Source organism: Molothrus ater, chromosome 13 (assembly GCF_012460135.2).
Source record: "Molothrus ater isolate BHLD 08-10-18 breed brown headed cowbird chromosome 13, BPBGC_Mater_1.1, whole genome shotgun sequence".
Lineage (NCBI taxonomy): Eukaryota > Metazoa > Chordata > Aves > Passeriformes > Icteridae > Molothrus > Molothrus ater.
The window spans coordinates 11,347,638-11,370,609 of NC_050490.2; the positions used below are offsets into that span (position 1 = coordinate 11,347,638).

Sequence of the window (22,972 nt, forward strand, 5' to 3'; positions counted from 1 at the left end):
GAAGATTTTTTTGTTACAGCCTTTTGTTTTCTCATAGCCATCCTATTTTCTTTGAGGAGTAGGTCCTACTAGATCTCATTTTCCTGGCACACTTAAGTGTACTACTTTAACCACCAGCTTTTTGTGCAGAAGAAATGTTGATGACTTTACAAGAATGAGGTTTACTTTTCTGATGACTTTGCAAGAATGAAGTTCATCTTAACCTTTCATCCCTCCAAACCTCTGGATTATTTTCAGTAGGCAACTTCTATGTTAACTGGCCATTTTATGTTTTTGGGGAGATTGTCACTGTACAGCAAAGTAATATAGAAAATTATCATTTTCCTGCTAAATTAGACTGTGTTTAATCTTTGTGTGAAAAGCAGTTCTGCTACTGTAGTAATATTTGAAAGCTTTGCTACTATCTGAGCTTTTTCTTGCACTTGCTAGATTTATTTCAGTTTTTTTCTCGCCGAGGTTATCTTCTGTGAGTCTTCCAGCAGAAATCTTCCTTGCAGTGTTAGCCCTCAGGGAGAGATGCTCCGTGTGCATGGGCTGAGCAGACACTAGATGGTGCAGTTTTGCTTCGAGTGCTCTCCTGAAATGTCTCTGGCACAGGAGCTCTCTCTCAGGTGTGGCACAGCAGCGCCATTCCTGCTTTGTCTCCTTTCCTGGGCATGGGCTCCAGTTAGCAGAGGCAACTGCACTGAGGCCATCACTTTTGGCTGTTCTGTCACTGATAATGACCTGTTTTTATATTTGTTGGGAGAATTAAGAGTCTTTGAGGTGATGAGTATGTGAAGTAGGGGCAAAGGTGGCTTTTACATATGCCAGATTGAAATTTTCAGTGCACTGAATAAACAGGGAGAAAGGAGAGTAACCACAATACTGAAAATTTCTATGTGTTGCTCTGTAGTTTGTGTGAAAAGTATCTCTTGCTGGCCTTTCTATTAAATAATTCAATTACTTACTAATTAGCTAATATTAAAATGAAATCACATATGTGTTTTTCTTGGAGGGAATCAGTCATTATTAGTACTGTGTGATTTTTCCTGATTAGGTAATGTCTAAGATGTGTTTTGAAGGGACAGTTGGCTTCCATTAATTGAAAAACAGCAATAGAGCTAAATGTGTATTTCTCAACACCTGATTTGTTAAGAGTCTACAGGTAAGCAGTTCTTGTAGAAATTGGAAAAGGAGGTTAGTTCTAAATGAAGGAAAGCACTCTGAAGAACTCAAGTATTTTAAAAACACAACATTGTGTACCTGTGATTCTTGAGCATATTTTTAATGGTATTGGTCATTGTGTGCTATTTACAGTTACTCAGTGAAGATTGTGCTTAACAGAATTGAGGGATGGTTGAGTGCAGCATGTGAGATCCAGTATTTAAACTGGCATTCCACGAGGGTGCTCCATGTCTGAACATGGGGAAAAACAGAATATCTATGCTGTTTCACATTTTCCTATTGAAGAATATTAATCCATGTTGTGTGTTTCACTTTCATGTTAATTTTGAAGAGCCATAGCTGTGCTCTTGTGTATCTTGATGTTTGACTGCTGGACTCACCTAAGGTTATTTGCATCCCTTGGGAGCAGGGAAGGACTGATTTTAAGCATGTTAAAGCATGTAAAAAATCGAAGTTTTCTTCAGATTTTTTTTTTTTTTTGGAAGGCTTGTCTTCTACTTCCACAGGGAAAAAAATGTAGATCTATGCTAGTGTCTCTTTTCTCCTTTTGTGAGGCAGTATTGGATAATGTTACCTTTTTGTAACTTTACTTTTTTGTAACTTTTGTTGGAAGATTGAAACTGCCTTTGTCCTTTTTGATAGTTTGTCTCATTTCTTCCATCTGCTTGTAACTTATTAAGCATAAGTTGGGAAAAGCAAAAAGCTCTTCTAAGTCCAGGGTGTACAGTAAATGATAACAAAGGATGGATTTTTAATTAAAACAACCTCCTTTGAGACTGCTGTTGGCAACTAATATCTCCTTGAAGGTCACTTTAAAATTAATAGATTCTATACTAAAGCTGGTATGATTTTGCTTTTACTGTTTAAATTGCAGAATACATGGTAAAATTGGTTGTCAGCTTATATTTATCTTTCCTTGGAAAGATTTGTAAATTGACTTTTTATATGGTACCACTCTCATTAATTTTTACCAGGTTTTGTAAAGAAATGAGAATTGCAAGTGTTTTGTCTTCCAGTTTCTTCTGTCTGATCTTCTGAAATTATTTGCTAATTCCCACCAAGTCAGGCAAAAATGTGAATTGTTGGTTGGGCAGAGAAGATGAACAGATTAGGGCCCCTGCTCCACTTGCTTTATGTAATGGCTATTTGATGATGCCTGTGGTTATTTATTCTAAAGTGTATTGCTGTGTGCAATATGAGGTGTTCATTCAGCAAATGCTGTTTCTCTCTCTCAATTCTACTGGTGTGTGACTTTGAACCCCAGTCTAAGACAGAATGCTCGAGTGTAGGTGTAGGAATAAAAGCCAAGCTTGGCTTTTAGGTACAGGGAATATAAATGTACCAGTTTGCTTTTCTTGAGATTCACAGTTCTGTCTTCATATAACCCAGTGTAAAAGTGAAATATTTAGTAGTTAATTGAATTGCTTCCAACTAATTGCTAGGGGTATTTAATGTAAAATGTTTAGAAAATAGAAACTGAATATCATGTGTTTGTTGTGATGAAATCATCTTCTTACTTAGTAAAGCTTTATGTGTAAATCTTACCGTGATATAGTGCAGTGTGAGCAATAGGAAGCAAACCTTTTATGTTACCTCAAGTCCATCTTATAATCCTGAATAATGTAAATAAATAAAGTGTACTGAAGAAATTCGATTTCTACTTTCCAGTGGTAATAAAGAAAAGTCTATTGAACAGATAAGCTAGTGCACTAAAATTATATTTCATTACTGCCTGGGAGGTATAAAACCTATAATACCTCTATTATTTTCCTCCAGATAATATGAAAGTAATATGAAAGGTGGTTCTTTCTCTCTCAGTCAGCTTGAAATCAGGACTGGTTTTTTTCTTAGGGGTCACCCTGAAAGACACTTCTCCATACAATTCTGCATGAAGACAGTGATAGTTGTTTCTTTGTTTTGTGGTACAGCTTGTTAGCATCTCTTAGACGAACAGATTGTAGTGTGCTTCATTTGTATTCTTTCTAATGTTTTATAAAAAGTGTATTGGGAAAAAAAATCCTGTGATTTTTGCCAGATCTTCAGCTGAAATGGCATTGATCAAAATGAGAACCTGTATAAAGCTCCAAGCTCTGTAAGAAATTACTATCTTCTTGCAAGTAAATTAATTTCTGTGTTTAAGGCAATATGCCTTGCAGCAGCTTCAGTGTGATCAGAACCCATCATCTTCTGTTTTCATTAGCAGTTTGTTCTAAATTGTAGTTTGTGCACTAGAAATGAATAGGACATGTATCATCTGAATGGGCTGTCAGATTTACAGGTTAGTGTCTGAATTTGGCATCCATAACTAATAAATGCTTTTCAAAAATTAAAACTCCTGTTATGGTTATCATGAAATAGATTTCAGTAATAATATACATTTGAATCTGGCTAAGACCTTGGCAACTGATCCAAGGAAGAAATACAGAATAATGGTTGAAATTTGAATCTCTGGACATACTATAGTTTGTGTAATGGTGAGCTTAAGTGAGTAAAGCTTGTAACATTGAGGGAGAGTTTTGCTTCAAGTTTCTTTTTTCTTTTTTGCACATTCAGCATGTGAGATAAATCAGAGGTCGCTCTATCAGTCTGGAGTGTTTTTCCAGGCAGTGTGACAGCTTGGGATTGATACCTTATTTCATTACTTGTCTCAGAATGAATGACATCTGCTATATAATGTAATACAAACAGTTGAGTATTCCCTGTTGAAAGAGTCCTGTAAGTCTGTTGTATGAAATTTTGCATAAGTTGTGATTTGGATAATTTTCAATTGTTCCTTTTGTGTTAACACATTTATTTCTACTGTGAATTGTGTACCAGTCTCATTGCAATAGAACTGATAGTAAATGATCTGAGTAGATGTACATTAGTTTGTGAATGGAAATTGTTCCATAGACATTAAGTAGCTTAATTCAGAAATTAATGAGCTTCTAAAAGATATGGGAGACCACTGGACATACACTGTGCTGAAATGTAGCAAACTGCACTTGACCAAGCTGTCCCTAGGGATGCTGCTGACAGGATCCTTTGGGTGCCAGGTGAGCAGAGCAGCAGCCAATGATTTCACTAGAGCTTAATTGTGAAGAGCAGAGTCATGAATAGGATTCTCTATTAATTACATGGATTTAAAGATATTATCAGAAGTTACTCCATCCATACCTTTTGAAGTCACACATCTGTCCATGAGCTCATGCAGTTTAAACTGGAAAAAGCTGTATGGAGAGAAAGCATTCTCAGAGCTTGGAAACCATTGTTTGTTCATGGCATGAGAGATGTATCACAGATATTTGTTGGCAGTACTATTAGTCTTTCAGAAAGCAGTTGATGTTTTGACTGTGGTGTTTCCTTTTTAAAATGGTCTGGAGGTTAAAAACATAAACATAACACTTCAGTAATCAAAGACGAATTTATCTTTGGCAGTTTTGTTCTGATTATTCACTCTTTTTAAGTGAATTTTTCAAGTCTGTCTTTAATAATGCGAAACAGTAGAAAAGCTGTCATGTTCAGGGGATTCATTGCATAAGGAAGTTTAGTTGTCATTCAGTTTGAACTAAATGTGTTATCCTGGGGGAATGTGGGAATCAGAGAAGTCAGCAGGAGCTTGCTTACATTACCTGAAATCTAATGCCTTAAATCAGCAATCTATTAAATGTCAATGGCATGTATATGATACCCTTTCCCATATTATTATTTCCATAGCATTTGTTTACCACATGTTTGAGTTGGTAATGGTGTGGTCACCCTTCTGTTCCATTTCATTACTTGTGCCAGGCTCCCTGTCTGGGTGCTAAAGCATTTCTCTGGAGTCAAGGGATCTCTCTTTCTTCTACAGAATTTTTATTTGCTGGTTTTTGTGTGATTGCATGTTGCCATTTTTCTTTCTGCTAGTATTATGAGGCTGTTGTTCCTTTCTAATGGAACGAAAAAGAGGAAGGGGAAAGAAGAAGAAGAAGAACCAAGCTTTCTTTTGGTGTGGGCAGCTTTTGTTCAAAATTTACTTCTGATTGGTTTTGCCAACTGGAGAAGTTGAATAATTCAGGGTATAATTTGAAACTGATTTTGTTACAGATCCAGTGCTTTATGTGCATTTATCTTGTTCTGTGTTCTGCTTGATTGTGTTACAACTCTATATAAGGGTTTATTTGACAACATGATCTTTTTGTCATTTCTAATGATACTACTGGGAGTAACTAATTTTATAGAAGTTGATGGTGACAGAAACCAGGAAGGAAGACTAGGTTGTACCTGCAGTCAAGTCCCACCTACACTCAATCTGCTTTTTTATCAAAATGAGAATATTACTAAGTGTGTTTGCAACTTAGACCAGTGCATTCAGAATCTTAAGGTACCTTTCCTATTTGTGGTTAGGGCTATTTAACACCTAAATATACTGATACTGAAAAATACCATATAAAGTGGAAAAAAGCAAAGAAACTTTTTTTTCTTTTACTCTCAGGATTATTTGCAAAAATAAAAGGTAGTTTTGGACAATCAGATGTGTTGGAATGCATACATAGTCCCTGTATTTATATTATGCCATCATATATAGACTGCGTTCATGTCACCCTTGGCAGTCTGATCTGTACTTTCCCTATCAATCTATCTCCTCTAGAAATTTTTCTGACATTCCAAACCTTTAAATAACTTTGAACAGCTGCCTTCAGGAAAAAAAAAATCATAAAAAATTTTTCTTCTCTACCATCTGCTTTGCATTTTGTATTGTTAAGCCTTGTTCTCTTCAGCAGTAAAATAAACAAGCCAAGCAGAAATACCACAGTATTTGAAATTTTAGAGATACATATTCTTAATTCTGTCATGACTGTTTAAGAGATGTTTTTTTTCCTTAAAAAAAAGAAAAACTAAGTTCCTAAAAAGTTTGAAGTGGTGATTTTCTTGCATTCTCCTTTTCCATAACATTCAATATGTCTGTCCCAGATTCTGAGTTCTAAAAGTCTGTGCTTCAAATGCTGACATTTTATCCTGGGGGCCTCTCTTAGGTAATTTTTAGAGAGATTTAAAACCTCTGTGTAGTTTCTTTACTCTTTCAAATTGAACAGTTGGGTTCAAGATAAGCATGATAACTGTTCCTTGGGATTTCTTCAAGTTCTATGAAGAATTTTGATTAATGAAGTGTGTCATTTTTTAAATTGAGTCTCTTGGAGAAGGTGTTACATGCAGAAAACCATCCTGAATACGATATAAATAAAAACCTTACTGGCAGTGAGTTGGTCTTAGCCATTCAATCTGTTCAAGACTTCCTGCCCCTAATTAATCCAGTTAAGAGCAGAATAGGTGTCCAGTAACTCTTTCTACTGACTGCACATAAAACCTTTGACCTGTGGTTAATAAGGTTTTTCCCTATTTCAAAGGGTGCAATAGTTGATATAGCAAAGTGAGTCCTTTTTTTTGTGCCCTTTTTTTAGTTGAGATCATATTTATATGGTTTTTCTGCAAACAAAAATTACTCTACTGCTGTAGTACTTCCTGTGGTTTTCTTCCCCTTATCATTCATTACTGCTATTGCTGTTCAGGAAATCTTGACCTGTGTTTGTAAGTGTGGAGGCTGAGAGAGGAAGTAACTTGTCCAAGGCTACTCAACAAGCTAAAACTACCAATAGGGCCCTTCTTGTTTTAATGCTGTGTGCTTGATGCAGTTGACTGAAAAAATCTTAAGCCATCTTAATACTAAGAACTGTTGGTTTTGTTTCCATCATGTGAGCAAATGCAGGAGAAGTGTAGATGAGATTTTTCTGTGGGATTATGTTCTTCACCTTCTTCAGCTTGAAGTCATGGTCCAAGACTTGGGATTAGTTTCTCCAGCTGTGCTGTAGAAATGCATCTTTTATGGTAGAAAGACTTCTGTTCCTTCTCTGGAGTTAGAGTTTCAGTAAGAATACTAACGTAATATAAAAATACATTGGTTTATATTTTGGAAATTTATTAATGCTGGAAAGCAATATATATGTTCATTGCTCCCAGTGGGGAGGGGAAAAAAAACCCAAAACATTGACAGCATTCTGGTTCCATTAAAAAAATTATGTCTACATAACTTCATTATTTCTTCTGCTTTTAAGTTACAGCACTAAAGATTATTTTTTAATGTAGGCACATAACAGCACATTACTTGAGAAGTTGTTGATACTGAAATTAGTAAACAGAATAGATTATTCATAGAAGTATCTGTAATGATTAGGTTCCCCATGTTTACATGGGAAATTAATGGAAACAGAGTAATAACTGAAAAGAGAGGATGACTAGTGTCTGAATTTATTTTCAGTTTTTAAAATCATCAAATACAAGATAACATCATATAACATATTTTTATTTAGGACCAGATTTAAAAATCAAATGGACAGTTTTGAGCAATGCTGTTAGATTTCATATGTGTGTAGTGAATATCACTTTGCTGTTTAAAATGCTTGCATTCACAAACAAGACTCTTTATATTGCCTTACGTAAGACTGTTGATAATATTCTTTATCTTTTATTATTTATTTCTCTAAATCATACTTGGAAGCAGTTTGCTTTAAGGCAGGGTGTACCAGTGAGTAGATGGATGCATCAGCCTATTAAAATTATTTTTTGTTGTTGTTGTCTGTTTTAAATCCTTTGCCTTAATGGGCTTATTATTATTTATGTAAGGGAGCTTTAACAAGTAGAGACTCTTCCCTGCATTTAAGCACGTGCTGTAAAGATTGCCTTAAAGTAATAAAGATAACATGAGTAATTAAAAATGGCAGTATTTGATCTCTGTATTTGGAAGAAAAATAAAAGTCTAAATATGGTAGAGGAAGAGTTTGCTAATTTTAGCTGACTTAAAATTATTGTATTGGGGGACAAAAGGCATTCTGCATGAGTTTTTACTTATGTCAAATACAGTATTCTAATTACTGTTATTGAATTTATTTTAAAATAAATGACATTACCAAATACTGATGTTTTAAAATACAATGTAGGCCATTAACTCAAGAAGAAATTGCTCATCGGCGGGAACTTGCCAAACGAAGGCATGCAGAAAAATTGGCAGCAAGTCAAGGGAAGGAGCTGTCAGAAAAAACCCCAAGTGAAAATTCACCTGAAGTAACTGGGAACACTGGTGATACAAAAGGTGTGTGGTACCTGAATACCTGATTTTCTAGGAAAATGTTTAATAGTGTTGCCAAGGGGCATCTTACAAATCCACATTGTGAATCATCCAGTCTAAAGTGCAATGCATGGAGCTGAACCAAGAGTGAGGAGGGATTTGTAAGAAAGCTTGTAAGACAGGTCATAAATGGTGAAATAGTGCCATAGATTGATGTTCCTTAGCCTGAGATTGTGCTTGATTGATCTCAGTACTTGGAGTCATTGAAGGGGGATGATGCTTCAAGGAGATGCTCTGCTAAAAGCGGAGTCACTTTCAATGCCAAAATTGGTACAAAATCAGGGTGTGAACAGCAGGACTGGATTATGGTTAACAGCTCTGGGGGTTGCTCTTTTCTCCCAAGCAACAAAAACAAGAGGAAATGTCCTCAGGTTGTGCCAGAGAAGGTGTAGAGGAGAAGTTTCTTGACCAGCAGTGTAAAGCATTAGAAGGGAGTGCCCAGGGAAGTCATTGAGTCCCTATCCCTGGGGATATTTAATAATGTTACACTGAAGAACATGGGCTTGTGGTGGACTTGGCAGTGCTGGCTTGGACTTCAGGATCTTAAAGATCTGTTTTAATGGGAACAATTCTGTGATTGGCCACGTGTGACAGTGTAATATATAATTTTTTTTTCCTCCAGATGATGAGGCAGAAAGTGTTTTTATGCTTAATATATTTTTTCTGACTGTTTAGGTGAAGAGCAGCAGCTCCCTGGTGAAGGAGACAGTGTGACCTCAAAGGCAGTGAAACAGGAAGCAGACAACAAGGAGTATTTCATTGCTTTTGCCAGAGTGTTCAGTGGCATGGTGAAAAGAGGGCAGAAAATCTTTGTTTTAGGACCAAAATATGATCCTGCTGAGTCTTTGCATAAGGTAAGAGCTGACTGTGAACTGTTGCAATAACTTGGGAATCTTTTGAAAAACTGATGACTTAACTTCTTATCTGTGTCTCACTCAAAAAAAAGGAAAAAAATGTTCCAGTTAGTAATTCCAAAAAGTATCAAAGTAATTTAGGTAGTTGTGCTAATAGCTGATTGTGTCTGTAAACTCATTATAAACCATAACATTTCCAAAATAGTTTTATGGTTAGCTAATACAACACTGTACCTAAATCCAATATGTATTTGTTTTGTTTTTAAAAAAAAGTGGAAGAAAAAGGAATTTTTTAGAGAAGAGATGGTCCACAATAGTATTGGGAAAAACTGGTGTTAAATGTTTTGAGATTCTTATCAAAGAGGTTAATTACTTTTGCATTTACTTCAAAACATTTGTTTTTTCAGTGATAATGAAAAGTGAGGTAGAAGTAGTACATACCTAAAATTTGCCAAAGAAAGCATTATTTTATATCTTCTTGGTTACATTCACATGTTTGCCTCAAGTCTGGATTTTTGTGACAGTTTGTTGGTTTCTAACATTTGAGGTTTGAGATGAAAATGCTTTGGGTTGTATTTTTAAGCTTTGGAATGCGAGGAGGTTTTGTGGAGGAAGTTTTTATCAGAGCTAAGTGCTGAATGTCCAAATGCTGGTTTTGTGTCTGTGTAGCTGTCATCCCAGTGCTCTGCCACTGATCATCTGCCAGCAGTTCCTCACATGACGTGCTGCACTTTGGAGAACCTCTACTTACTCATGGGAAGAGAGCTTGAAGATCTTGAGGAAGTGCCTGCAGGAAATGTTCTGGGTAAGAATTAGGGTTTAATTTCCTAGAGCCTGAATCCTTATGTCGTCCAAAATACATTGAAGTTGGTTTAATATGACTAATAAATATGAAACTTTAAATCCATGAATATTTCTAGGCATGTTGTATGTGCAAAAAGGGAAGGCAGTCTAATTAAATTGGGATTTCTGTACACTTTGAATAGGAGAAAAGTACAGATTAGCCTGTTATCTTCAAGCTGGATGATTGCCAGGTAAGCATTGCTGCCAGGAATTGCCAAAAGCAGTAGTAAATTTCCATATTTCATAGATTGCAAGGATTATTTATAATATTTTCCCAACAGTGGAAATTCTTTAATGTGACTTTACTAGTGATGTGGATGAGTGTAGTTTTATTTATGGGTCTGTTTGAACCCTGGTGCTAAAAATTACTTCTTTTATAGCTGTGGCAATTTTTTCACTTTCTCTATGGACAAAGTTGTAAAAGTCAACCTAATCATTGAGTTATGCTCTTTTGTGCCAGATTCTGAGCTGCTTTGCTCTAGAATGAGTACTGCCTGATTTTTAGAAATTTATGGTGTATATATACAGTAAATGAAAAATAGGTGTACTCTGTAAGGGTTGAAATATTTTAATTTAGGCAGCTAACCATGCTTTGTCGCTTTTATCATGGGTCTAGCATTCAGAACATGAGCAGCTGGTGAATTACTTTTATTTGGAAGCTTAATATTTTAAAATTCTGAATTATTCCTTGCTGTAGTGTGATTCTAGTTGACCATTTGCAGTATGAAAACAGTGAGTGAGTGTGGTTGAGTGTGAGTGGGTAACTGTGTGAGTGTATGTAAATATATTAAGTATATTGTTTGTGTAGTTCAAAAAGTGATTAAGAGTTTGGAAAAAAATAGGGAAACCCATCCCTAAACACTTCACAGTAAAAATGAAAGAATGTGGTCTTTGTGCACAGCAAATAGTAAATACTCTTGGAGCTGCCTCCAGCAGAGAAAAAATATATTGTGAGGATTTTGTTATGTCTTTGGTGTTAAGAGTTGGACCAAATTTTAAGAATGGTTTTTGTAACCATCAGATTCTACCAGAATTTGTTGGTAGTCCAGTGCTGAAGGCTGCTCTTCAGTGAGGTCTAAGCTTTCCATAAAGAAAAGCAGTTTGCTTGAGTAGTAAGAGTTCTAAATGGTCATATTTAGAGGAATTCATTAGAATTTTAAGATCAGAATTCACAGACAATCTTATCCAGACTAAATTTGGTATTTCATCTTTTACCATCATGTCATTGTAAAGTGATCACACAAAGCAAGTTTTCATTTTTACCTGAAGCATATAAGCTCAAGTCTGTATGTTGGGTTTTTAAACCTAATGTAATTTTAAAGATTTTTTTTAAACTAAAAATCCTAAATGCCTTTCCTTTATTTCTCCCATTTCCCTGTAAGGCTGCACTGTTAATTTACACAAATTCAGTAAGCTGTTTAATGATTTGATGATGATTTATCACACTCAGAAGAATATGCAATGCATTTATATGAAAGGAATGTGTAACAATGGTGATGCAACACTTTATTATTCCAGTTAGCAACAGTGATTTCTGTTTGTAAGGCCATTTGTCTTGCAGCTTTAGTGCACATAGCAGTGATTTCTCTCCAGCCATATAAGGAAATTGCTTGTGGATTATCCAGTAAATTAAGGAAGCTTTTCTGAAAGCTCTGTGGTTTCACTCTGTATAATTAAGTTATTGCCATAAGGAATACACAGTTAATCATGACTGCCTATTTCCACTTTAAGACTCATGATATAGATTTTTTGCAGGTTTTTTTCGTAAGGGTTTGGGGGTTTTTGCTATTATTTATTAATTGTTTCTTACAAGGGAGGATCTGCTTGGTTCTAGTAAGTGGCCTTTTCATCCTTTTTACTGGCTTATGGAAAGGTTTAGTGATCAAAGACAAAGCTTGATACAGAGGTCATTTTAATGAAGATGGGAAGATGTAATCCCTTATTCCTTCTGCTCAATTAAAAGGAGAGTAATATTAACATTTCCTTAAAATACTACTCCCCTTTTAATTGCTGAAAATCTGAGATTGCAAAACACCCCCAGCAGGAAGGGCAATGAAGCATTGAAGCATAGTGTGTTTGTCTTAAAGACACTAACACTGGTCTTTGTTTCCATAATATCATCTGTGCAAACAGCAAGCCATTCTAACTGTCCCATTCTCCTTAAAGGCTTGTCCTTCTTTGCTGCAGCAAAAATAGAGAAAAGAGCTTGATGTAGACAATCATCTGGCTATCCAGAGGTTTGGCTTCTTTAGTGAGTGTTTTAGAGCTTAGGTTCTTGCTGGGACACTTCCCTTGGGAATATCAGTGGCACTGGAGGTTCCTGCTCCATGCAGACGTCTCCAGAGGGGGTGTGTTGGACAGGAGGTGAGCCCTGGCTGTAGCCTGAAATCCACTGCTCTCTAATTTGATTACCATAGCTGCCCTTGCTAGTGCTTGGTTTCTCTTCTGAAAAATAAAATTAGAAATGGTTAGTTAGAATGCAGTAATTGATTTAGTTTGGATGTTGTATGTAAGACCTTCTGTTTTCTAACTAGTGTTAGGTATTGTTTAACAAGCTGTAGAGACTGATAATGCAGGCACACAAATAGAAGAATTAACACTACTATAAATAATTTTTCTTTTTCATTTTTTTATTAATGAAAGTTGTGGGAAAGCAGCACTTATTAGGTCTTTCCATGAAGGAAATTTACCATGAGGCAAAACAATAACTTAAATTGAAACAGTGTTGAAAGCTCCACAAAGGAGATTATTATATGCAAGTTTTAAATAATTTCAATTATGTTTCTATGTTAAGAATATTAGTCTAAATTAAAACTGCCTCACACCACTAAGTGTCTTGAACTATTATTAAGTCTGAATTAGAGGGAATGCAAGAAGATGGGATGGTTGATTTGCTTGTTCCCATGTAAGAATCTCTTCCCTTTATGTATATAAATACATTTATTTATTTATTTGTTTACTTTATTTGCTTGAACCAGTCAAAGAAAAAGTACAATTACAGGAAAAGCATCACTTTGCAGCAATTGTTGTGAAATTCTTGTGGTTGAAGTCTATAAAAAGAACCGAGTGATCCCCAAAGTGACAAAGGAATAATCATGAGGCAGTATGTGAGGAAAAAGTAATTTGGGCTCATAAGTAAAGATTTAACAAGTGCATGCCCTCCAGATGCACAGAATAATAGCTTCTTTTTTTCTCCCTCCCTTTTTAATATTTTTCTTGTTTCTGTCCTATAATTGAAAACAAAATACCTTTTTTGTTCTCTGCAAAAAAAGGGTTGTTGGAGGTAGTGTAAAGAAGTATTTAAAAAAAAAGGGAAAAGAGGCAGTGTTTTTTTTGTGATCATATCATGCACAGATGAAGGGCTTAGGGTTTTCATACTGGATATTGATTACCATTTCTAAGGTAGTAAAGGTAGTAAACAAGTGCTGATATAAAAAACAACACACATTTGAAAACACTGGTTTAGATACTTGTGTAAATGAATGTGGGATTTTTTTTAATTGACTCAGTCTCATGTTATTCCTGAATGAATCATTGAAGGATCCTTCAGTGATACATTTTTGTTAATTGGAGTAGAGTTTATCTCAAGGCACGTTGTGCATGCACACACACAAGTTCAGAATGACATGAATCTGAAATTATTGATCTGTGTGCTGCTTTTTATCCACAAGTACCCTAACAATGGACTTGTGTTTGCTAGTGTACAAAACCTAGATTTTTCTTAGAGCTGCCTATACGACTGTTGAAGTGCTTTTTGTGTCTTGTTGAATACTGTTAAAAGCAAAGCTTTTCCCCTGCCACTGGATTTGTAGTGCTTTAGTGTAGGGCTCATAGGAGGCTAGCTGATTTCCTGAATGTTCTCAAATGCAGTTAGCTATTTGAATATCAAGAGTTCTACCAAATTAGGAGCATTTTGTTTTTTAACATACCAAATGACATTGTTAACAGCAGCAGTCTGGAAGTCCCTCCTGTTGCCAGCTCACTGTCAGACTTCCTACATGACCCACTGTTGTGTACCTTGGTGTTTCCATTTCTAAAATGCTAGTTTTCCCATAGTGTTCTTTCATGTTTTAATTATTTATAAAGCACTCACAGGATTCTTGACATGGGAACAATGTGGTGCAGGAAATGTGGGTGATGATGGATTCATTCCTCTGGATTTTTTGGTACCTTTCTGAAGATAGGTGCCATAGGACTGCAGTAGCATGATGAGCTGGTGTGAAGGAGTACAGCTAACCTCATTACAAGGTGTCTAACAAGCATTTTATTCCTTTAGGACTTCATTGAACAATTTAGGAGCTTTTAATAAGCAGCCTCTGTTAAGAGCAAAGAGCAGCTGCAAGCAGCAATGCCATTTTAAATGCCCAGAATGGCTTTCTAGGCCTGGTGCCAGCTAGCAGGCATTGCCACCTTCTGTGAGAGCACTAGGAACAGGCCTGCTGTTCACCAGCCTTGTATTTCTGTGCAAACATTTGGTGGACTAATTTCACTCTCTGAATCAGTAATGTGATTATTTAAAAAAAAAAAAAAAAAAAAAATGGGCAGCTTGAAGTGATTCCAGCTGCAGGGGCTGTCTCAGCCCAGCCTGCTGTGGTGGGTGAACACAGGAGGGCAGTCTTCCTCCAGAATATTACTGAACTTAGCCCAAAATAGTGAATGAAACAAAGAAAACTCAAACCTTTGTCTTCCGTTTTGGAATACTTAAATTTTTTATCTCTAACTGCCATCTTATAATGTCTGTAAAATAGCCTTCTAAGGCTAAAAATAGCATTTTTAGCTTGTTTTTAGTAATCCAGCCCTGTTGAGGAATAGGTATATAATTTAATCGATTTTGTTGTTGAATGACATTTGATCTTCATGGACTGTTGCATTTACCTGACACCATATTATTAATATTATTATATTCCTACCCAGTTAGTGTTTTATTAATAGTTAAATTGTTGAAAAAATTGAATATGTTCAATTTGTTTCTTTGAGCTAAAGACAGAATAGTTAATCTGTTGCTTGGCCCCTTTCAGAGCTGGAAACTGAAACCATTTTCTTTAACTCTATTTTTGCTGTAGTGGATTTAGTCCCTTAGCAGTTTCTGCTCTTTGCTTTTCTAAGAAGGCAGGCTTAGCAATTTGTATTGCTTGGAGGGCAACATAACATGGCATAGGTGCACAGCTAATGAACTAGCACCAAATGAAATTAGAAGTGTATTTTGCTGATCATCTGCTGAGATTCCTTTGCCCTGTTTGCCTTACCATTTCATGTGGTTTACTTTGGGGGCTTTGACTTGACAAATTTTATTGCAAAGGAAATAAGGGATTCATTACCTTGTTTTCAAATCAATAACAAGATATCACTTGAGAGGAAGAAAATATGCCCTGTCTTAGGTCAGAGTTATAGCACTGACATGTGTCTTTATTAACTCGGCTAAATCTTTTTGGAAGCATACTTTGAATGGTTAATAGTTTCCTTATAAAGCTCTTTTTGTTGAGTGGGTTTTTGGTGGGTCTTTTTGGTTGTTGGTTTGTTGGTTTTTTTTTGAGAATTTAAATTGCTTTTTGAGTATCTGTATTTTTTCTGTTTTTCTGACTGAAGCTTATTAAGACTATAAAAGGAAATGGTAAGTGTAGTAATCCTTTCTGAGGAGAAACACTTCTAAATTCTCTAGTGCTTCTGGAATGTTCTCTGCTCTAATTTTCAGGAGTTGATTATGAGATCTTACAAATGTTTTTAGCCTTGCCACTAAAATACAAGGGGTTTTAAAATCATAGTTTAAAATTTGAACTGTATAAGAGTATTTAAGCTAAAGTCATATTACATTCATCTATAACAATGCCTGTAAATTTGCTCTTGACCCCTGCTGGATTATAATGTCAAAAAATGCAAATGATTAAATTTTTCAAAAAGGGGAGAATGCAATGAAACATTCTAAGCCAGTTTTATAGCAACTTTTAATTTTTATAATCTGTAAAAATGGAGCTTTTTTGTGAATGGAAATTAGATTTCTATATAATTTCTCAAATGTGAGGCAGGCACTCCTGATTCTTTGGGGTTTGTATGCACACAGCTTCTTGCTGCTGCTTGAGGTTTCCCAAATAATACCAGAAGGAAAACTGCCCAGACTTGTCAGTGTTGGTTGTTGCTGCTTGTGTGCCTGTGGGCAGCAGTGGGGCTAACAAGAATTGAGACAATTTCATAGCACTGCTGCTTGGAGGAGCTCAGAGCACAGCAGCAGGCACATGTTCTGCAGCTCCTTAATATAAACATCTAGAAATAGAGTGGGCACAGGCTCTGAGGTGCAGGCAGTTGTCTGTTTATCACCCCAGAGTTTATTGCAAACATAAATGATTATTGGTCATGAAACTTCAAATTTGTCCAATGCCTGTTATCACACTGCTCTTCATTGTTCAGAATTCAGGGCCAGTGGTAGAGGGGCTGACTCCTCTTGTGTCAGAGTGGACAATTGACCTCTGCAGTGACTGCCCCTGGGCAGGTGTTACACAACCTTGCAGTAATAACTGCCTTTAGGTCGCAGGTACTACCTGGCTTATCTCCGAAACCTCCACATCTTCCTGAGTGGTTGGATGGGTGTAATTCTGCAAATCTCTTTAAAATAAAGACAGGGATTTCCCCCAGTATTTCACACCTTACTGTCTTTAAGTCAGCATCAGTGTACTATTTTCAGTCTCTTCCTCTGTGAAAGTGTGTGTAAAAATAAAGGGAGAACAGTTACCTACAGAAATATCCATATTTATTACTTGGCTAATGAACCTCTTTTCCAATACTGTATAAAGAGAAGAAGTTACAGTAGTTAATGTAAGTTATCATCAATGTAAAATGGTAAGAGAAATCTTAAGGTGAAGTTGTGAAATGATTTGCTCAGCTCACATCTGCAATGTTGCATTTGGGATTTTTTACAGCACACTGAGATACGTCAGTGATCATTTGGGGAAATGACCTCATGTTTTCATTTCAAGAGCCTGAATGCTATGCTCCTTTGTCTGCTTATAAAAATTGCTTGGAGCATGTTTTTTTTTTTTTCTTTGGTGTGTTGTATATTTTTAAAGGCAGTATCGTCTTTAAAACTAGTATGTCAGCATTTTTAGTAGGTGTCTGTAGTGTAGCTGTTTGCTCCCTCCTTTCCTCTGATGTGGTTCTAAGGGAAACCATCTAACTTGCCTTGATTGGTGGAAAATCTCTAAAGAGACTTTAGTATCCATTACTAAATGAGGAATTGTAATAGAGGAACCACAATGACTTCAGTTTTGTTCTCAAAGTTAATAACATTCCATTTCTAAGAAAATCCTGCCTGTTAGTGCAGCTACGAAATGCTGGATCAAGAGTGGGAAACACCAGTTTGGGACATCAGGGCATTGGAGTCAATGTCTGAGGGATTCAGCAAACAGGCCTCTCTTGAGGAGTCAGTGTTTGAGGCTGTTTTTAACAGAAGTGTAAATTATCTGATTTAACAAGGCTCTGTACTTAGACTATATAATTGAAATTTTTATCCCCCTGTACAAAATGGCATTAGGCTTTTCTTCCTTCTGAATTAAATATGCTAGAGAATTGCCTTTCCAGAAGTTGTTGCTTTAGAACTCAAACTTTCAGAAAGCTGTTTTGAAGGAACATTTCCTTTATTTAATGTGACCATGGGTTTTCTAAAGTTCAGACAGAGCATTCAGTGTCATTTCAGAAATAGGTGCAAAATAATTGCTTTAAGCACAAATGGGTTTGAAAATACATGCCTTTCTGCATGTAAATTCATGTATAGTCATTCAGACATAAAAAATACACCATAAATCAAATCTGTTTAGGTATGTGTCCAATTACCAATGCAGAAAAGAAGTTCTGTACTAAAAGGATTTGGGGTTTTGCAGTGTTATTTATGGAAAATACATCTCTCTGGCTACTGTGATGGTGTACATGAATCAAATCCTGACATCTTTGAAAAGATGTATTTTAATCATCTGGCTATTCCTTTCTCTGTTTTTGGCAGATAAAGTTCAATTTCCATCAGATGAATACAGTTGCAGCTTCATTGCACAGGTAGTCACTTAATGTACTAAAAGGTAGTTGTGAAATGTAGATGTTTGTCAGTATCAAGTCATGGTATACTTGGGGGCAAGTAACTAAATAAAATTATAACTGGAATACTGCCTTGTAGGTGTCATTTAGGCTGGACTTTTACTCGAGCGTGCAGTTGCAAAGATAGAGAAGGCTGTAAAAAATGACATTAAATCATAAAGTTACCCATGTGGATAATCATTGCTTTCTGTATCATAGAGATGTATTTCACATGTGTGTGCACCTCTGTTGCTAACACAGCTTCTCTCTTGCAAGGCCTCAAATACAGTCCTGCTTCTTTATTCTTTGCACTCTTGAGCACTGTGCTTTTCCCAACACAACCTAAATAACTCAAATAATTGTATTAATGATAGAAAATATTCTCATACCTGATACTTACACTGCTGAAATTTGCCATGTGTAACTCTTCGGGCAGGGGAGGAGAAACTTGCATCTAGAAGTTACTGTAGTTGTCTCAAAATGTTATCTTCTCTGTGCCCTGAAGTAATGGATAAATAAACATGGTTTTTCTAGGCAGTGTAGGCTTTGTTAGTCACATCTAGTCTGTCACTACTTTTGCATAATTCTTCACTTCTGTGTATTTTCTTCTAAATCTTTCCATTTTCACCTTTAGTACACCAGGAGGTTGCTCTCTGTATGTGTTTAGCAATAAAAGGTTTACAGTTCTCTTGAATATCTAATCTTTTCTGTTTCTATATAAAGTCTTTTCTAAGGTTCTGCAAATTTGAAACTCCTTTATGTGGATTTGATTGAATAAGGCTTTTCCCCATCTTTATAGTTTAAACAAGTATCCTGTGAACAAAACAGTTCTAAAGAACAAGTTTAGTGATGATCTGTTTTTCACTGAGTTTGTTTCTTGGAACATATGTACAACTCTCTGATAAGGATTATATTTTAATTTGTATATTAAATATCTCAATATTCAGAGCAACTGAGTTATGATGATTCCTTGACAAATTAGGGTAATTAGAGAATTGTCATGTAATTTCCCATGCTTTTTACAAGAACTGGCTATAGGAACCAGTTGCCTTGTTTTATTCTTAAACTGTTTTCTTACTCCCATTTAATGTGAAGCCAGAGGGCACTGTTTTTCATACAATACAAAAAGTTCTGCTATTTCAGCTTTGGATGAAGGTCTCATATAGATTCACAGTACTGTCAGTGTAGTGGAAACTTTGGATTATAGTTTTTAATGTATATTTCTTCATGCAGAAAATCTACAAATGTTTTGACTCTAAATTAAATTAATCTCATTGAGTAGTCTGAGAGCCAAAAATCTGCAATCAGCATGGTTCCTACTTATTAGCTCCACTTGGAAATGTACAGGTTTCAGAGGCAGTGTAGTGTTAAGTAAAGCCACTGCCATGAAAACGTCTTGTTGAGCTTCTTTTTTTTTTTTTTTGACACTTTCTTTGTCCTGAGAAAAGCTACTGTTTTATAGAAAAGGAGCTCCTCTCTGAATGTTTCTTTAACTTTCATGGCTCCACTAATTGCCTTCTGCTCAGAGTAATAGCTGGACTGTAGAAATTAGGCTGGACCTCCCTCGCTGTTTTTGGAGTGTTAACATGGCTCTGAAATTGACCCTTTTCCCCCTAAAATCCCCAGCCTAAGTCTTACTGTTAACCTCTTGTTTTCCCTTTCTATTCCACCTTTCTCTCTGTATTCTGTTATTCCACCTCTGCTTTTAATTTGTATTACCTTAGTTATCCCATGTCAATAAAGTAAGACTCTGTGAGAATATTTTAGTTAACCACAGCCTAAGCAGATGAAAAAGCTCCTCTTTTAACTGGCATTATTTATGCAAAACCACTAATCTGTGAGGGCAATTTACTTGAACAGTGTTCTAAATTCCTGGAGCACTTCCTAATGTGAAGTGTAAGGGGGAGAGGAGCAGGATTCCTGCTTCCCCACCTGATGTGGAGAAGTGTTCCTCTTACTGGGTAGTAGCCCTGGTGCCTGTAATACACAACATCCTTACAATAAATGAATTCCATCTGTGGCTGTGAAATGCCTCCACTTCTACATTTGGACTAGCCACAGATGCCTTCATTTATTCCTTTGGATGTTTCTGCTCTGCTTCCATTGTCTGTTGTTACCAGAGCTTCTTCAAGGAGTTCAGAGAAAGCAGTGAGGGGTTGCACTGTGGGCACGAGAGCTGGAGTGGGGAAGACCAGTTTGGAGTTGTTTTTGCACATAACCCCACTGAAGGGACATGATTCACAGAGAATCACAATCCTGTGGAACAAACAGCAAGGTTCAAAAGTCAAGAGGCTGTTAACAAAGGCTGTGTTTCAATGACTTATTTTCTAAATATTATCCCAGATTTGGATGTTGTTGGTGTCTCAGCTGAAATTGCAGAAGTGTTGTGAGGGTTGTTTGGCCTGTGTCAGGCTGTGAGTCATGGAGCTGGCTTTGTCTGGGCTGTGAACTGTGGGGGGGACTTCAGGCACAGCTATATTTAGGGTTATCAACTGATGTCAAACTGTGGAGCACTGCTAAACAACACTGTTAAAGGGGCAGCACTGGATAGTTAAGGCTCAAAGTTTAGATTGTTTGTAGTGCTTTTTGATTTAGTAAATAATTGGAAAAGCTGATATTTACTAGAAGTATTCTGCAAACCAAGCAGTGTAAGTTTCAACTCCATTTATATTTATCTAGTAAAAACTATTGTAATTTCATGGTCAAAATGGTATGATTTGAAAAGAGCAAGCCTAGATAGTACTTCTAGTTTTACATGTTTCAGAATCTGAATGGGTAAGAACATTATGTGTAAAGAATTGTTAAATTCCAGTCATAGACAAGGAATAACATTAACAGCCCTTCAAACATTGAGTTTGTCTTAAGATGCAGAACACTTGCTCACCTTACTTTGATTGTATTTTAAATTTTGTCATTAATGCCTGGAACCAAATTTAGATATCTTTTGCATCTAATTAAGACTAAAAGAAGTAGGGTTCTTTTCTAAACTTTCTTGCTTCCTACTAACTAATTGCCTCCAGTGAGGTCTGTTATGTATAGGGGCAAAATTCAAGAGTGATTTTTAAAAATTAGAGGTTCCATTTTTCCAAGGCTGCTCCTGTCATGACTGTCATGGACTGTAGCTAATGGTTTTTTGTGGGGTTTTACATTTGGTAACCTTCCTTTTGCATGCATGTTTTGGTAGATAATTCACCTAATTTGGTGGAGAGAATTTTATATTGCTATCTTTGCTTCTGGTCCTTGTCTGTGTGAAAACAGTGAGATTGCAGTAGGAAAACTGCAGGGAGTGTAAGGACTCCAGCTGTGATGTGAGTCAAAGTTTTTCCGACAGAATAGAGGTAATTTCTGTCATCCCAATAAATTTGAAGTTGGGAAGTTTTTTCCTAAGACTCTTGATGTTGGTTTAAGTGCACTCTTATTGTCTTGAATGTAGCCAGATCTGTGCTGAGACAATGTACTGGTGGGAAAATAGAAAAACTCAGCTCTGAGTAAGTTTTACAGTTGTTTAAGTTAATGTATGGGACATGAGTCAGTCTATCTGTTACTGACATTTTAAGCTTCAATGAAATGCCAGCTTTGATACAAATCTGTTTCAGTGACTAACTGCATTTCTGAAACATAATATTGAGCAACTAATACTCATCCAAAGGCTTGGTGTTTTCCAAGTGTCATATGTTAAGATTTGTACAATATTGAAGTATTGGGTCACCAGTTGGTGTGAGCTGCATGGCTGTGAACTCATTACTGTAAATGAAAATGCAACCTGCTGGTAGTTCTTGTTCCATCAGTTACTGCACTTACACACACATTCATTCCCATTCCCCACTCTTTAGGCTGCTGGAGCTGATGAGGACCAGGCAGTTGAAAGCACACATGATTGAGAAGCTCTCAGAATGGGATGTAAAATGTTTGGAATCCTGATGGTTATATTTTTCGGAGCTTTTGCACAAAAGAATAATTGTTTTGTGATGTTCAAAAAGAAAGTTCTCTGAGCAGTGTTACTAACAAAGCCCGGATTCCTGTGGACTGATGTCCTTAAAATCCTCAGCTCCCCTCTCTGCTGCAGTTGTGTCCCAGTTGGCCGCCGGGCTGCGCGTGCTGGTCGCCAGGCAGCTGCTCCAGGCAGGACATATAATGATCGTGTTTTGCCTGCCCTCTCTCAGTGAGATCACCAATTTTGGTCTCCCTTCAGTACTTAGCCAATGATTTTACATAACTTGTGGAAACTTAATTACACCTGAACCCTCTGCTCTCTCTCGCTGGTGAACTTAGTGGAAGTTGACAGCATGTTTAGAAGTTGTTGAGGGGAGCCTGTGTGATTACAGGAGTTGGGTTTACTTTGGAAATGGGACTAAAAACATACTCCATTTTTAACAGATTCTTTTGTGTCCACAGTGCCATCAGGAAGTATGACATACTGTGTTGAAAGCCTTGCCTCTAAACCAAAAAGAGTCATTTCAGTGCTCAGGCATTTTTAGCAGAAATGCCTCTCATTTTTAGTAGAAAAGGTTTATCTATCTGGAACTGTTCCAAGGTGTTTAAAGCTGATACAGAGCAGTGGCAAATGGCCACGTTTCTTCTGTTCAGAAAAGCAGCTAACTTTTTTTTTTTTTTTCTGTGTGTTTTAAGGTTTTGCTTTGTCTTGAAGCAGCAGCCGAGCCACTGCTGCTGCCTGTGGGTGACACAAGATATCTCATCTGTGGGCTCTGCTGCTTAGGCAGCACAGTGTCAGCCAGCCTGGTCTCCTTTGGGAGGACACAGAGGTGGGGCATGGGCACAAATGAACTCTTTTCACAACCTAGAGGTGTTAAACTGCTCCCTCTATGTAGATGGGGAAAGGTCTCTCAGCTAGTTTTTGGAGATGCTGGTTGTTTAACCTGGTGTTGTGGTTGGTGTCATTCTGCCATTGGGG

General features: G+C 36.6%; 1 protein-coding gene across 1 annotated transcript in view; it reads left to right on the forward strand.

Moving 5' to 3' along the window:
- Nucleotides 1-22,972, forward strand: part of EFL1 (elongation factor like GTPase 1) — a 63,364-nt gene that overhangs the window by 9,883 nt on the left and 30,509 nt on the right. Inside the window, exons 13-15 of the mRNA XM_036389612.2 lie at nucleotides 8,121-8,272; nucleotides 8,984-9,162; nucleotides 9,832-9,967. Of these exons, the coding sequence (XP_036245505.1) occupies nucleotides 8,121-8,272; nucleotides 8,984-9,162; nucleotides 9,832-9,967 (467 nt within the window). The remainder of the gene's footprint in view (nucleotides 1-8,120; nucleotides 8,273-8,983; nucleotides 9,163-9,831; nucleotides 9,968-22,972) is intronic.